The sequence below is a fragment of the Oxyura jamaicensis genome, chromosome 6, assembly GCF_011077185.1.
Source record: "Oxyura jamaicensis isolate SHBP4307 breed ruddy duck chromosome 6, BPBGC_Ojam_1.0, whole genome shotgun sequence".
Lineage (NCBI taxonomy): Eukaryota > Metazoa > Chordata > Aves > Anseriformes > Anatidae > Oxyura > Oxyura jamaicensis.
The window spans coordinates 36020849-36037456 of NC_048898.1; the positions used below are offsets into that span (position 1 = coordinate 36020849).

The 16608-nt window shown below is 33.4% G+C and overlaps 1 protein-coding gene across 11 annotated transcripts in view; it reads right to left on the minus strand.

Moving 5' to 3' along the window:
* CFAP46 (cilia and flagella associated protein 46) overlaps positions 1–16608 on the minus strand; it is an 83387-nt gene that overhangs the window by 24753 nt on the left and 42026 nt on the right. For 9 of the 11 annotated variants that reach the window (XR_004752133.1, XR_004752134.1, XR_004752135.1 and 6 more), the window contains 16 exons: positions 15966–16149; positions 14407–14566; positions 13188–13411; positions 11453–11578; positions 11163–11216; positions 10897–11061; positions 10400–10548; positions 8976–9074; positions 8606–8735; positions 7570–7716; positions 5600–5800; positions 4287–4393; positions 3036–3218; positions 2114–2249; positions 1026–1211; positions 102–290 (listed from right to left, as the gene is read on the minus strand). Coding sequence is in view for 8 of the 11 variants with exons in the window: in XM_035330776.1 (XP_035186667.1) it covers positions 102–290; positions 1026–1211; positions 2114–2249; positions 3036–3218; positions 4287–4393; positions 5600–5800; positions 7570–7716; positions 8606–8735; positions 8976–9074; positions 10400–10548; positions 10897–11061; positions 11163–11216; positions 11453–11578; positions 13188–13411; positions 14407–14566; positions 15966–16149 (2440 nt within the window). In the remaining 3 variants the exon portion in view is untranslated. The remainder of the gene's footprint in view (positions 1–101; positions 291–1025; positions 1212–2113; positions 2250–3035; positions 3219–4286; positions 4394–5599; positions 5801–7569; positions 7717–8605; positions 8736–8975; positions 9075–10399; positions 10549–10896; positions 11062–11162; positions 11217–11452; positions 11579–13187; positions 13412–14406; positions 14567–15965; positions 16150–16608) is intronic. The other 2 variants (XM_035330778.1, XM_035330777.1) reach the window with 2 other exon arrangements.

Here is a 16608-nt window from a genome sequence, read left to right on the forward strand (position 1 = left end):
TGAAGAAAGAGTATTCCTGTATGAGTACATTTAGAAAAAAATACTGTGGTAGACAAACTGTACACACAAAAACTAATTTCCACGTATACAAGAATGCATACCATAATGTTTGGCTTCCAGTAGATTTCTGAATGTACGGGATCTATGTTAATGGCGAGTAAATGAAGACTTTTTCCAGTGAGATACAGGCATTTGGATTTGATGGCAGGGCAGCCTTTACAAAGACTCTGTATGTTTGCTAACTGAGCCAGTGTAATATGACCTATGGTGTACTCCATACGCTTCCAATCCTGGTAAAATATGTAGCCATATTAATTTGCTCATATATACCCACACATACAAAAACATACTTTTAAATATATATATGTGTGTGTGTACATACAAGAACATTTGTTAAATCCTATTACTTTTAACAACAAAATAGCTGTATCTAACAGATACACAAATTCATTACCAATTGATTAAAAAAAAAAAAAAAAAAAAAAAAAACAGTACACTGTAACATATATAAGCAAATGACAAATCTTAGGAAGAGTAAGGGGTAAAGGGAGGGTACCACAGAGAGTGCTCGGGCTGCTGTGTTTGTTGTAGCAGCATTTCGTACCGTTGTTGTCAGAGGTAGAATAATGGGTAAGAAATACTTCTCTGTTGCAGTGGAGCATGTCTTGTTTTCTAAATCATCAGCTCAGTTAAGCAGTTCTGCTTAAAACTATTTAAAAAAAGACAGTACTGCAAAAAAAGCCCAATTATGAAGCCTCAGGTAATTTCCCTGCAACAATTAGTTGTTTTTAAGTCTTTGCATTTAAGAAACAAAATCTTTCTTAAAAAGCCAAACAAATAACAACAACAACAACAACAAGAAATGCACCACAAAAACACACACTGTAACTTTCTCTGCTGCAAAACTAAACGAATGGCCTGAGAAGCCCTTTCCTCAGTACTAGAAGTTCTACTACAGAAAACAGCCCCAGTAAACTTTGTTATACCTTTATAAGTAAATCACAAGAATAAATATGTTCTGTTACCTGTTCTGTTGCATTATCTTTAGTAGTTTCTCCACATGGCTCTGCAATTCTATGGAATGATGTTTTTCCCCCTTTTTTAAGCTTTTTCTCAGTAGTAACAACTTGAAAAATATCCAGAAGAATTTCCACAAGGTTTAGCTTCCTGTTAGCTAGTTGCCTCTTTAATGGTATGCTAGTATTTGTATTCTGAAATACAGAAGAAAGGAAAGTAGAATTCTACTTCCAAATATGTTTGCAAAGTTAGCTGCTAAGAAGTTAGAAAGTTTTATTTCTTTTAACTAAAGAAGCAAAAGTTTTAACATTATTGCCTCGATAGATCATAGATATGGCTATGTAACTTAAATTAAGAGTAATTTAAGTAATTTAAGTAATTTTAAAAGATAAATCTTAAATACAACACAAGGCAATGAAAGTAGCTGCTTAGAACAAGAGTGGCTGGATTTTTGCTTGTCATGTTTTATGTACCAGGTACAAATATCTAATTACAAAGGAGTTAAAAATGTGTACATAAAAACAAAATTTTATAATTGCTCATTTTGGTAGCAGTCTTTAGAAGAAACAAAAAAATACTTTTAAAAAGGCAAAGCAGAAAAAAAGCTAGATGCTAGAGTATAACAGTACATGCTAGCAAAGTAAACTGCAGGCATTCATTACCCAAAATACAGTATGTTAAAGACAAGTTTTCTTTATTTACATAACAGTCAATGTAAACGTTTTTCTCCTGAGGAATAAACACTTTATTGTTAGTAGTTTAAACCTCTAACATCTTTAGAGGATAATTTCATCAAAATATCTCCAATTTTAGATTTTTTCCTTTTGTAGCTTTTAGATAAATTTTAGAATTATATACAATTGATAAAATAAATCTTCTCATTTCTGTTTTTCTTCTTCCCTTCTTAAACTGTAAATGCTTTGGGCATCGGAATGTTCCCTTCTGTATTCATACAATGCCTATCATTACAGGAAGATAATCTCATTTGGGGCTTCCACAAATTATCCAAAAGCAAATGAATAATAGGACTAAATTAGATTTATTTTCTTAAGTAATAAACATATATAGATATATATATAGATATATATCTCCATACCTCGTTAACTGCAATTAAGCTGCAAACACTATGAAACACTTCTTCTGTTTTGGATACTGCCATATGAGCTAAGTTATAAGCATCTAGATAGTGACTATGTTTTTCTTCGTCATTTCCTTCCTGCTTGGCAATCATACTGAAAAAAATCATAGAACCAAAACTACTAATGTAAAAAAGTGTTTATTTTTACAGTATCACCATTATTGAACATACATGGTAGATAAATGAATTTTGTGTGTTTGTTTTTTATATATTCAAATAGTAAATGTTCAAACATTATTTTTTCAAATTGTTACTCCTGGAACCGTACTACTGCAATGCAAAGAGATTCTAATAGATAAAATAATGGCAGGTAATACTCCAATGTATCTATTCACCAGGAAAAAAAATCCAGAACAGCTAGTTATAATACGTATCTCAGTCATTATAATACATATCTCAGTCATTATAATATATACTATATATTCTGGAAACAGCCTGGATTGAAGACATACTGTGTTTTGCACCAGAATTTCTAGCAAACCATTTCAACAGCAATAATTGTAAAAGCCTATAGATACTTGAGAATGATTGGCATGGCTGCCCAAATGCCTTTACAAATGGAAAGACAAAAAACTGGCTTAGAGGCCTTGATACTTTATTTTGATCTCAAAGACAGTACAAAAACCAGTAGACTTGGTAAAATTAACTCTGCCTTCAGTCGAAAAGATTTTTGATTCTGAAGTATTTTCTGAATATAGAACACATTCAGAATACAAATACACACCAACAAACAAACAAACAAACAACAACAACAATATAAAACCTATCAATGTTATCCGCTCTTTTCTATCTTAGACTACAATAATGCAATAATGTAAATAATACACTTTCTAGATTATGTAAACTTAAATACAATTTTTCAGCATAGGTATAATCTTACCTGTGAATATTTGCACGTTCCAGCAAAATCTCAGCACTGCAATTTTTATGCCCATAATTAAAGAAGTCTTCCTCAATCTGAATTAATTTATTGTAAGATCTCTGTAGCATATGTGGCAACTGACAAGACTCAGTATTAATAGTCATACAATTTTGAGCAAAATGTATCTCAATAAGTGTTTTCCTAGGAATAAAAATTATGTACAAGATGGCAGTAAGAAAGCACAGGCTGTATATATTTCTCCCTGTCTTCCTTTAAATTATAATAAACATCTAAGAAGCCTCTGAATTCTTTGGATTAATATTCTACAAATGATAGTAGGTCCTGAAAAATATCATCATTTCAGATTAGAACAGAGGTGTCAGTTGTTCCATTTATCTAATTTTTCAAACTACCTAGGCCTAATCAGTTTTCTCAACATTGCTGAAATGAGGAAACTATTAGTCTTCCCTTTCTAATCCAGAAGTTTAGCATTTCTGGAAGTAAAAGGAAATGTAGATGTTACGTCTTTCTCTCTTTTCACCTACACACTTTAATCTGTACTTGGATTTCAATATCACAAAAGTCATTGTTTAATTTCACCATAAAAATGCGCCAGGGGAGTTTTAGGTTGGATGTTAGGAAGAACTTCTTTACCGAAAGGGTTGTTAGACATTGGAACGGGCTACCCAGGGAAGTGGTGGAGTCTTTAAATCCCTGGAGGTCTTTAAAAGACGTTTAGATGTAGAGCTTAGGGATATGGTTTAGTGGGGACTGTTAGTGTTAGGTCAGAGGTTGGACTTGATGATCTTGAGGTCTCTTCCAACCTAGAAATTCTGTGATTCTGTGATTCTGTGATAAAAAGACTTCTTGGATAATGGTGAGGAAAAAAGTAGGTCAATATTGCAGCTTACGAGTGTAGTGGAAATATCTGAATGTTGTGGAAATATCTGCAAGAGAGACCTCTGCACGGGCAAATGTACCACATTTCTTTGGGTAACCTAGACCACAAACTATGCCTAATACGTTGTGGTATCTGAACTAGCTTACTAACTTACCAGGTAATAGGGCTCCGTACAAGAATGAAGAAATTGCAAAGGAAATTTAAACAAACAGAATAAGCAGAATTACTTGGAAGAAAAATATTTGAGAATCTTCAGAATACACCATACTAAAATGAAGGTGAATGACAAAATTAGTATATACCTGCAGCTGGAGGCACATAGTGGAGCATAGTGGAGGCTGGACATATGTTAATAAAAAGACACTTACCTGGCTTCAAGGGATGCAATTATAAAACCCAACTCAGATTCTCTGTTAGGTCTCTTCAGTAAGGTAGATTTAAGTACACATACAGTGTGTTCCAGTATCTTACAAGCCTGCAGGTAACATCAGAATTTTACTTTAAATGTTTGCTGTTAATATTAAACATTAATTTAGAAAGCTTATATTTTGTACAGAAAATGTTAAATATCTTTTCCTAATATTCCCTGAGATGGCTGATTCTTGGCAACTGTATGCAATTCTAGAAAGTATAAGTTGTGAATGTATTTAGGTATCTTGCTATGATTAACAGAATGAAGCACATACACACAAGGAAAGGATAAAAGAGTTTGGCCTGAAGACAAAGTTAAGAGGTGCATACTACTGCTGCCCTCTTTTCTCTAAGCACACCACATACAGAAGATGGAATCAGACTCATCTTGAAGTCCCCAAGTGATAAGTGAGAATGCCCCTTAGATGATGCTCAAAACCTCATATATAGATTTGTCCTAATTAAAGGTTTTTGTTATTGCAGTTATGTTGGTTAGCCATATAGAGGGAAAAAAAAAAAAAAAAAAAAAAGCAAGCATATTACATTAACAGCTATACTGGTAAACCCACAGTAAATGCCCTCACTGGTAACTAGGTATTTTGTCTTTCAACCATTGTAGATGTGAATTCACCCAAAACCAAAATAATCTCTTTGTATAGGAAAGACTTGCATGTAACATCAATAAATGACAGATCATCACGGACACAACAGAACTATATTTGTGCTGAAACTCTTGGAAGTTAAGCGCTGAACAGTAAATGAGTATTTTAATGTTAAGGATAAAATAAGAAAATGTTTTTAATAAATACATGTATTACAGTAGTATATTTCAGGCTCTAAAAATCAGTATTTGAAATGTAACTACATACTGGGAAACAATACTAAAAGTTAGAATCTTTATACAATATGGAAAACAAACACTTGTCAATATTAACAGGATTTTCTGTTTACAGTTTACAAAGGATCTTATCCAAGAGAATTGCATCCCTGACATTTCGTTACACATACTAGAGTACTGTTGTTTTTATTTCAATAGAAGCATATAAAACGTAACATTAAAAAAAATTATACTTCTGTGGGGACAGTCTCATTCCTACTGGCATGCATCTGTTTGGAATTTGTAATTAATGTTTGTTGAATGCACAGCCAAGCAAACAACATTAACTGCATTTAACACCTAATTTTGTTCATGCTGAAATGCCAAGGGCACACAATTTCTCTTAATTGAAAGTGAGGTACAACTGCAGAAAAGTAAATAATACTTCCATACCGAGCTCTGTTTTTCTTCCCCCTCTTCCTCTAGAATTGCCTCTATTAGACTAACAGTACTGTTGTACCAAAACTCTTCATTTCCTCCTAGAAGCTGCGCTTTCTCAAGAAGTGCTTTAGCTTGTCCGTGTTTTTTTTCCAGGTTAGCCAAAACAGCCAATAAATACAAGCACCTTGACACATCATATGGAGTCCTCAGTTCCTAGGAAAAAAGATACATTACCTGTATATGAAAGAACCACTACCACTATTCATATTTATTTATATTCGTATTTTAGATAAAACTTATGAATAGGGTCAGAAATAAGAATTGAATAGTATTCATTTACTTGCAGAATTTGTTAGTTACTTTTTATATTGTATTTTTTCAAAACCACAAAGTGTCTACTGTGAACCAAGAACTTCAAATCTTCAAATATAGCTTCTTTCTTTGTTCCCACACCTTCTACCCACAGAAGTCAAAAAAGCCATTTTTCTTCTATTATTTGATATCATAGAATCATGTAGGTTGGAAAAGACCTTCAAGATCATCAAGTTCAACCATCAACCTTACCTACCAAGTCCCACCACTAAAACATGTCCCGTAGTGCTAAATATGTATGCACCTGCTGTCATTTGTCTGTATATGGTGAAGGAATGTAGCAATGAAATTTTTTTTAGTGAACTAGGATCTAGTTATACTAGAGCTCCAGTAAATTTACAACACTATTTTATACTACTTACAAAGTATATACTAGTAGTATACAAGATATAAACATAAAGCATACTAAAGATAGTATACTGGCATACAGACATATAGCTTACTAGAAAAAAAATAAAATATGTTGTCCTCCCTGATGTCATCTGAACTTTTCTCAATGTACAGTACTAAATTGATGCTTCAATAAAAGAAACATATTATTTGTGAATATATTATTCCATATATTAAAATTATTCATTATTCATGCTTGACATACTTCAACAGTTTTTACTTACCTGAGCAAAATCACAGAATCGCAGAATAGTCTAGGTTGGAAGAGACCTCCAAGATCACTGAGTCCAACCGCCGACCTAATGCTAACAAATCTTCCACTAAACCATATCCCTAAGCTCTACATCTAAACGTCTTTTAAAGACCTCCAGGGAGGTCAGTTAGTGGAAAAACAGGATAATAATTATATATTTTTAAATTAAAGCAATTACAATAATTACACTACAGTAACCTGCATAAGCAGGAAGAGAGCTGTAGTACAGAATACAACTTGTAGGAAGAATATCCTTAATATAAAACCTTCACCTTAAGGAGATGAAATGTCTTAGTTTGGTGGAACACAGGGACAATTCATTTCAGATCTGCCAGAGCTCTAAGTCATAATTTCTGCATAACTGGCTATCACTAAACATAATAACATTTAATAAAACATGTTATAATATAAAACATGTTTATAAAAATGTAGCACTAAAATTGTAATAAAATACAAAGTGATATAATTAGATTAAATGGTGAGAGGATGGAGATAAATGCCGTCTCTCTCTTATTAACAAATCTTGAACATACATAAACTACCTACACAAAGAAAGTTTGAACATAACTAGATGTTCCATGGGTCACTGCAAAGCAGAGAGAGATGCTAACACTATTTCACAAAGTGAAATAACCTTCAATAATCAGAAAGTTGGACTTAAGTTTCATATGTTTAAATGTATTTATATTTTCAACCTCAATTGGTTTTTGCTTGGTTGTGTTTTTTTATTAGCACTACGAATGTCCTAGTTAGTTTCCCTTACTTTAATGAATAACAGTGCATTCTCAGTTTAACAATATTTTTATTTCTGCTTTAAAAAATATAACCCAGCAGTTACTTGTTTTTCTATTTGATTATTCGTATGAGAAATGATTTGATTCTTCTTATGAGAAATGTTTACATCAAAAATAACATTTTTACTACATGTTTTATTAATTTTTGTTTTTCTGTTTTATTTCTGATGTACCTGAGTTGCAGCATGGGCCTCTGAAAGCAGTAGTCTTGCTGGCTGATACAAACCTAGCTGAATTAGTACTTCAGCTTTTTCTATCCATAAGTAGGGGAAAGAAAGCGCACTCAGTCCTTTGCCTGTTACTGCATTTAACTCAAAATTCTGAAAAATAATAAAATATTACACTGTTATAAATTTTAAAACTAAACTATATTAAATACAAACTGTTATTGATTATTGTATCCAATCCCTGATATATCTCACAGTCCAGCTCTATTTTGTATTTTCTTGTTCTTATTTTATAAAACAAACAGGTTTACTGTAAGTTTTGGACATTTGTAATATGCAAAAGGCAGTTAACTAATAAATTTATACTATTGCAATTAATTTTAGAACTGATTAACTACTTCAGATCTGCTACTGTAAGGAAGTAATTGACTCTTACTAGTAACTTTAACAATAGTTTAAAAAACTATTTGCAAGAGCTAAAAGAAGCTACTCAAGAGGGATTAGTAATTAGAAAAAAAAATGTTTTACATGCAAATGAATAGAAGAATATACAGAGAGCAAAACAATCTGATGAAAACAAGGACAGAATTACCATAAAAGAAAGTGAAGACAATCTTCTTCCTAAGGATGGGACAGTAGATGCAGCTGAAATATTTGCATGTATAATGGGGAACAAAACAGTACACAGTGACTTAATAGGGAGAAAGAGAAGAGAAAAATGGAATAGCAAGAGAAAATATAACATCTGCTTTTACTCATCAGCCATTTTCATTGATTTGTTTAGTCCCTAATTCCATTTGTAGAAAAGTGGTTTTTCTTTGTATGAATACTGATTCTATCGTTACATAATATGCCAGGCAAACCCAGGTCACATTCAGCTGATGACTGCCAGCAGGATTTAAGTAGTATACACTTTTAATGAACTTTTTGTGTGTGTTGAAGTACTTCTCAGGTATAAAATTATTTTAAAACAATGTAAGAAGTACATTAAAATAAAAAGGGAAGAGTAATTTATTAAGGAAATGGGAGTAGAAATAAAAACCTTTTTCCCTGAAGTGAGGATATTTTCATCCTTACTACCATTCAGCTGAGCACTCTCCAAGAATGTTCTTCTTTCTTCTGTCTCAGCATGTACTTTTTTTTCCTTTTTCAATGCAATCTCTTGCCTACACCTAAATTGCAACAAAGAAAAAGTTAATTCATGTTATGTTTTTGAAGTATTTCATAATGAAATATTAGCGTATTCGGCAGCTTTACCACAGACTCACTCTGTATATAGAGTCCACTATACAAATTTGTATTAAGAGATCATTTTTTTAATACCTTTACTTTCCTGCCAACACTTAGTAACTGTAGGGAAATAAATATATACATACATATATACATAAAGCCTATGTAGTTGAAATACATACATTACTTGTTCTAATTCACTGATGTATGCTTCTCCAGCAGCTTTCTCATGATATGAAGACGCCTGACTAAGTTTTAGGTCTGAACAGATCAGAGCAATTCTATGGGTAAAAAAAAAAAAAAAAAAGGAAGAAATGTTTAAGAAACAACGAGAATCTTACAAAAGTTGTTTCATATAAACACATTACAAAGAGCATATATTCCATATTTGCATATTTGTCAACCTTGCTTTCATATGTCTTAACTAATATGGGTAGTAACAAACATTTTTAAAAAAGGAGGAGAAGTTATAGTTGAAAATACCTATTGAAGAGGTAAAAGTATGAAAATATAATAGCATTTTTAATATGGTCTTACTACAGCATGCAAAAACCACAGGTATATGAGCTAACCTGCTGCACTACATTAAGTAAAGAGTCACCTATTCGTGTATGTCTATCAGATCATATATGAAAATCAGGTCACAAATACAAAAAAAAAAAAAAAATACCATGAAATAAAAACAACTCTTGAGGCATTAAGAAAAAATGTTACCTGGAAAAGCTTCGTTGCAAATCAATTTCGTATTAGTAAACCACTTCAGTCTTGTAAGACAGTAACTCAGTAATCAATTGGTAGTAAACCACTTCAGTCTTGTAAGACAGTAACTCAGTAATCAATTGGTAATCCAGATAAACACACATCCATTTATATACAGAAGTATTTGTCTATTATGTCAAATCAGTTTCTAGCACTTTAAAAACAGATTCTGTGGCATTTCAGAAACTATTTGGAATAAAGCTAGTATTAATTATTGCTGACAATAACTTAATTATTAATCCATTATTATGCAATACGCTTCTAAAAAGTGTGATAAAATGATTTAACTAAACAGCAATAATTTGCCCCTGCATGCATATTAAATATTTTTATTTTTAAAAACATCAGGGCTTAACATCCATAACGATCCAGAATTTTGGTCACAAAAGCAAATCTCTGAAAAAGAGAATGACAGAGCTAACTGGGGATACCTATTTGGGTTCTGAAGTTAAAGATAATATATTTCTGATGCAAGATGGGAGCCTTCCTTTTGAATATTTAAAACATGATATTTTAATTGAATTTTGTTTGGACTCCTTTCAGCTAGGTGACAATAAGACATTACAAAAATTATTCACGTGAAAGTGGCTTGAGATCCTAAATCTTGCACATCTTTCCTCAAGGAGATGATATTTAGTAACTGATAGTGATTTTCTGGCTTTAATGCCACCAGCAAACCAATTCATCAAAACACCCTATTAAAATGCACGTGAATTAAAAAAAATAATTTAGAAAAGTACAAATATAAAACAAATCACAAAAAGCATTGTTTACTGTTTAGTGAAACACTGATAGACAGTCCACTCCATTGTTTCTCTTTTATTTAAAATAAATAAAGAATACAAACCGAAGGTGATAGAGATCAGACAGACTTCTACATTCCACAACTTCATTAGCAATAACTTCAGCTAGCTGAAAGATGGGAAGAATCAAGTGGGGGCAAAATATTTTTTGTAGTTCTTGAGCTAAAATGTCCATAAAATGCAAAGTGCACGTCTGTAAAAAAAAAAAAAAAAAAAAAAAAAAGTAGAAAACATTTTAAATTACTGATTACATATTCAGTTCTGAATTCTACTAAAACAAATATAAACAAACTTTCAAGCTGAAAAAGCAGGTATGTACACACAAAGACAGCAAATTTACTCTGTATATTAAGTTCATTTCAAAATGCAGAGATAGACTAACACTTTGAAATATTAAGGAACAGAATGACACAAAAGTATTTCTGACAGCTGTCTGAACATACTCCTTATCACAAAGAAAACTAAAATGGTACATAGGTCTCCACTATTCAATTTTTCCCTTAAATAACAAATGCTCTAGAATTTTGAGGAGTAGACTCACAGGTTTTGTGAAGTTATTCCAGTTAATACCATAACTATTTGTTTTCTGTTTAAAAGTATTTCTGATTTCATTGGGACAGTCATAATGAGCCCATTCTTCCACATTTCTTGGTAAGGTATCAACTGACTCTTTCCTAGGCTGCTCTTTCATAAAAGATTCTTCAACCTGTAATTTAAAATACAGCCATTCATGAGGCCCAAGTTGATATTTTTTTTGGTATTAAATTTTTAGCTAACATTTTAGCTAAATTTTAGCTAAAAACTTACTTGTTTAGTGTCTTTTGAAGTCTTGTCTTTTTTTTGACCTCTAGACTGGGGGTTCTGCAAAAAAGCAGTATTGTAACCAATGCAGCAAACAAAAGAAAAGTATCTGTAAGTTTATGACCTGACAAGTCCACGCAATCAGAAGTGAAAATATGAGAAGAGTCAGAGAAAAGTTCTTCACAAAATACAAGAGTTTTCATAGGAAAGCACTTCAATCATTTAACAGACAAGCCCAGGGAAACATGTCTTATAAGGAGATGATTGATTTTATTTCATAGGAACAGGGTTCTTACTTGTTTCTCTTCCTTTTTGTCCTTCTCTTTCTTAGGAGCAATTGTTGACTGTGCATCCTGAGGAGCTATAAATTGTGAAGACTTTGATAATGCTCCTATAATTAGTCCTGATGCTGATAATGATACCTATATGAGAAAATAATTTCTGTTTTTTTGTTTGTTTGTTTGTTTTTCCCCTGGAAATTTCTAATATTATTCACTGTAAATCACTACCTATTAAAAATTGTCATACACCATGCTTTTTTACATAAGAGCTTTCTTCACAAAACAAGAAAATTCAAAGTATCCTAGATGCTGGCATTATTTGTACAAGCATTTTGGAAGATCATGATAATGCACGTAAGCAGCTGAACCGTCAGATGACATCCTCCCTGTGATATATAATAAAGCTGCTTGAGTGGTTGGGCACTGGAACAGGCTCCCCAGGGATGTGGTCAAGGAACCGAGCCTGCTTGAGTTCAAGAAGCATTTGGACAACACTCTCAGATGCATGATCGTATTTTTATGTTTATTTATTTATTTATTGGGTGGTCCTTTGGGGACCCAGGAGTTGGACTCGATGATCCTCGTTGGTCCCTTCCAACTTGGATATTCTATGATTCTATGATTCTACTTTTTTAATCTATATGGTTGGAAATTCAATTATTACTTTAAACTACTAGTCTAGATTGCTTAGTCCTCTATAAATAGAGACAGAGGATCAGGGGTTCAAACGAATCTGGAAGACTGAAAATATGAAAGAGACACTTTATTGTACTTCTGGAGTGGTCTTCTATATTGCTTCTAGTGAATGTTATATAACAGAAATTTCTAAATATTTAAACATATGAAAGCATCCAGAGAAAGTTCCTCTGCATGTACAATAACAACACTTCTGATCTTGCCTAAAGCATAAAAACATGCATTAATCAGAGAAGATGAACGTATTTCATTAGTTATCTAGAGTAGAAAAAATATCACCAAAAAAAAAAAATTCTGGATGCTGCACAACTTCTGCAATGCCACCCATAGCATTAAGACTGTTTATATGAAGATTAGTGGCGTTACTGTTATCAGGTATAGATTTAGTCCTTCTGAAGATTTACTCATATTTAACATATAATAATATTCCTATGATTTTTGCTATAATGCTCAATTAGCCATTTAAATTGTGCATTCATATCAATGAGAAATCAAATACACTTGTTTGATTTGAAATGCTCTAGCAATGAAAAAGTGATTAAAGAATAATATTTAATGAAAACTGCCTGTCTATACTTTTTTTTTCTCAACATGTAACAAACAAATCAACACTTTAATTTATTTTAAATACATCACACAATTCCACTCAGTCGAATCACAGCCACTTTGAACCCATCTAAGTGACAGTCTATCTCAAAGTACCCTCCCTCAGAACTGTCAGCAATATCTTCAGTGTGTATTCTGATGCTAGCGAGATTCTTTAACTAATTAAAAATACAAAATTTTAGAAACCCAAAAATTCACAAAAAAAGAATGACTGCACTCCAAAGAAAAAATGGGCCACTGTTTTTACCCTTAAATGTCTGTTCTCTATTTACCTGAGAGAAAGAATTTTCTTGTTTAATCCTAAACCTGAGAAAATATACTAACTATAGCATAAAATTGGAAACAGTAAAGACATAGCTAGAATGTCGAATGAGTAGTTGATACTGCAGTAACACTGACAGCTGAAAATATAATGGCTACATTATAACTTAATAACATATAATCTCACCTGCCAGATACGGATAACACAAGCATATGCCATCAAACAGTGTTGCTGATGAAAAGGAGAACTATGACCAGAAACTACAGCCATTAACGTCTGTGCTCTAAACAAAGCTTCCAATTGTTTAATATTAGTCAAATCTTCCAAATTGATTTGGGGCATGACATCATTTCTTCCAACATCTATCTTCAGATTTTCCATAGGCAATAATTTTCTAATATATTTTTTTTCTGTTAAAAATGAACAAATAACATGCCTGTATTTGTATCTCTAACAGTATTTTTAAAATTATTCAGAAGTTAAATTTCTAAATTAACAATTAAAAAAAAAAAAATCATCTACTGAATATGTTCTTCTTATGGTAATGTAATGCTACTTGTACCGTGTTATAAAATAATAGTGTAAAAATTATGTATATTAAATGACAAGTTCAACACTGAAATGAAATGCGCAACAAACACTTTAACTATGTCTTATATGTCTTATTTAACAGGCCACAGATCCTGCCAGATAACCTATGTGGCTCCTCTCCATGGGGTCACAGCTCCTGCCAGGAGCCTGCTCCTGTGCGGGCTCTCCACAGACTGCAACTGCCTTCAGTGCACTTCCACCTCCTCTGGAAGTGGCAGAGTGGATATCTGTTCCAACATGGTCCTCCATAGGGTACAGGGGCAAAACCTGCTTCACTATTGGCCTGCAGGGGAATCTGCTCCAGTACATGGAACATCTCCTCCTCCTCCATCTCTGACCTTTTAGCATCTACGAAGTTTTTTTTCCCTCACATTTTTCTTACTGCAATCTCTCACAGCTGCCACACAGAGGTATTTTTTTTAACCCTTTCCTATCTTATGCAGAGGAGCAAACAGCATTGTTCATTGGCTCAGCTCTGGACAGTAGTGGATACCTTCTGGATCCAGCTTGAACTGTTTCTATCTGACATGGGGCAGTACTTTGTCTCTTTAACAGGCCACCCCTGCAACACACTTAGCTCCCTGCCCGCCCCAACCATAAGCATTTTGTGATTCCGTGATGAGAGTAGATCTTTATGGCACAACACAGAATTCACAGATGCTTTTAAAAGATCCTTAAACAAATGACTGTGCATACTGGAGAAAGTACTGCCATGCTGGTGCCATTCTTTGTTTGCTAGCTAAGTTATAAATTTAAATTGTCCCTTGCATTTGTTACTGGGAAATTTCTTTGAAGAATATACACATTTACATACCTTCTTCTTGAGAAGATTGCATAGAAAATTTCATACGTAGCAAGAGACCTACTGCCCAGTCCAGAGGTTTAATAACATCATTAAGGGGAAACTTGTTACAGTATAACCATTCAGCAAATTCCATCAGGTAATCAACTTTCTGCCATTCATTTTCTTGTTTCTATGAAAGTGATAAAGGAAGAATTAGTTTATATCTGGTGGTGTAAACCACTGACTGATATTCAGAAGTTCCATATAGTCTTAATGGAAGCCAAAAAATAATTTGTAAGTGAGCAGTTTCATTTGAATCACCTAATCAGAGAGATATGTTAAACAGAATGCAACAGACAACTCTACCAGTTTATTCATTGCTTTTTCAAAATTTACTGCAAATAGCTATTCTTAGACTTTTTCTTTGTCAGGCCTCAACTGAACTGTTATTGCATACCAGAAGTCAACCATACACACTCTTCTGAGGTTCCACAGGGTGTCATTATAGGGCCAATTCTCATGTGTTTTTATAAATGATCTGGATGCAGGACTCAAATGGATAATAATTATGCAGATCACACAAAATTAGGAGGAGCTGTTGACTCCCTTGAGGATAGAGAGGACTTGCAAAAAGATCTTGACAAATTGGAGGGCTGGGCAATCACCAACCACATGAGTTCAATGAGAGCAAGTGGCAGACTCTGTACCTTGGATGGGGCATCCAACCCTGGTTATATGTAGAGACCAGGGGGACAGGAGGCTGGAGAGCAGCCCCACAGAAAGGGATCTGGGGATTCTGGTCAACAGCAAGTTGAATGTGAGTCAACAGTTTGCCCTGGAAGCCAAAAGGGCCAACCATGTCCTGGGGTACATCAAGCATGGCATTGCTAGAGGGTCAAGGGTAGTAATTGTTCCACTATACACTGGTGCAGCTCAGCTTGAGTAAGTACTGTGTGCAGTTTTGGGTACAACAATGTAAGTAGAGTATAAAACTATTAGAGTCTGAAGGAGAGCAACAAAGCTGATGAAAGGTCCAGAAGGGAAGAGATATGAGAAGTGGCTGAGGTCACTTGATATGTTCAGCTTAGAGAAGAGGAGGCTGAAGGGCAGGAGTGGGAGCAGAGGGGAAGGTGCTGATCTCTTCTCTCTGGTGACTAGTGGTAAGACCCAAGGGAATAGCATGAAACTACATCAGGAAAGACAGACTGGATATCAGGAAAAGGTTCTTCACTGAGAAGGTGGTTGTGCACTGAAACAGGCTCCCCAGGGAAGTAGTCAAGGGACCGAGCCTGAGAGAGTTCAAGAGGTGTTCGGACAACGCTGTCATATACATAGTTTAATTGTTAGGTAGTCCTGCGTGGAGCCGAGTGGAACTCGATGGCCCTTGTAGTTTCCCTTCCCACTCAGGATATTCTATGATTCTATGATTTTCCAACTGAAGAGCAATTTCAAAGTTACAAGAAACAATGATCATATATATGGCCTATCTACTCCTTAAAATCTATACTTCACAATACTTGCTATATCATTAATCACTTTAAAAATATGTTTTTTATCAATATTGGAACTAATAGTAAAAATTCACAAACCTGCAAAGCATTGATTGCATTTTTAAAACAGTTTAACTGTTCAACAATACTTCTGGAAACTGTTACCATATGACGCCAAATTTGGGACACATAATCTTCACTTTCACCTGCAAATTTCTGAATTTCCATCATAAAATTACATCCCAATCTTGCCTTTACTGTAGCCAAATGTTTAAAAATCAGACTAGAAAAGGACAAAAACAATTGCACATTAATTGCATCTGTATCTGTAAAGTAACTCCAAATGGAATAGATATCGTAGTTCAGTGTAGCGCAGAGATGTGTAAGTTCATAAACTGATATAAAAAGGAATAAATCTTTGAACTCATATAAGACTAATATATAAACAGTAGCTTAGATAATTTGGATTCCATTTTACATTAAGTGGGTTTACAGCTAGAAAAATTGTAACTTCAGCTACATTTCATACTCCTATTTTATTGGGAAAATTAGATTGTACCTGTATACAAGATTTATAAAATTACATGTACAAACATTATGAAAAGATTAATTATAAGAAAAACTGCAAACATAAGTGTTTTCACCGAAAAGACACACATGGCTTTTCAGTGAGAATATATATTATAACTATATACAGAATAGAATAGAATAGAATAGAATAGAATAGAATAGAATAGAATAG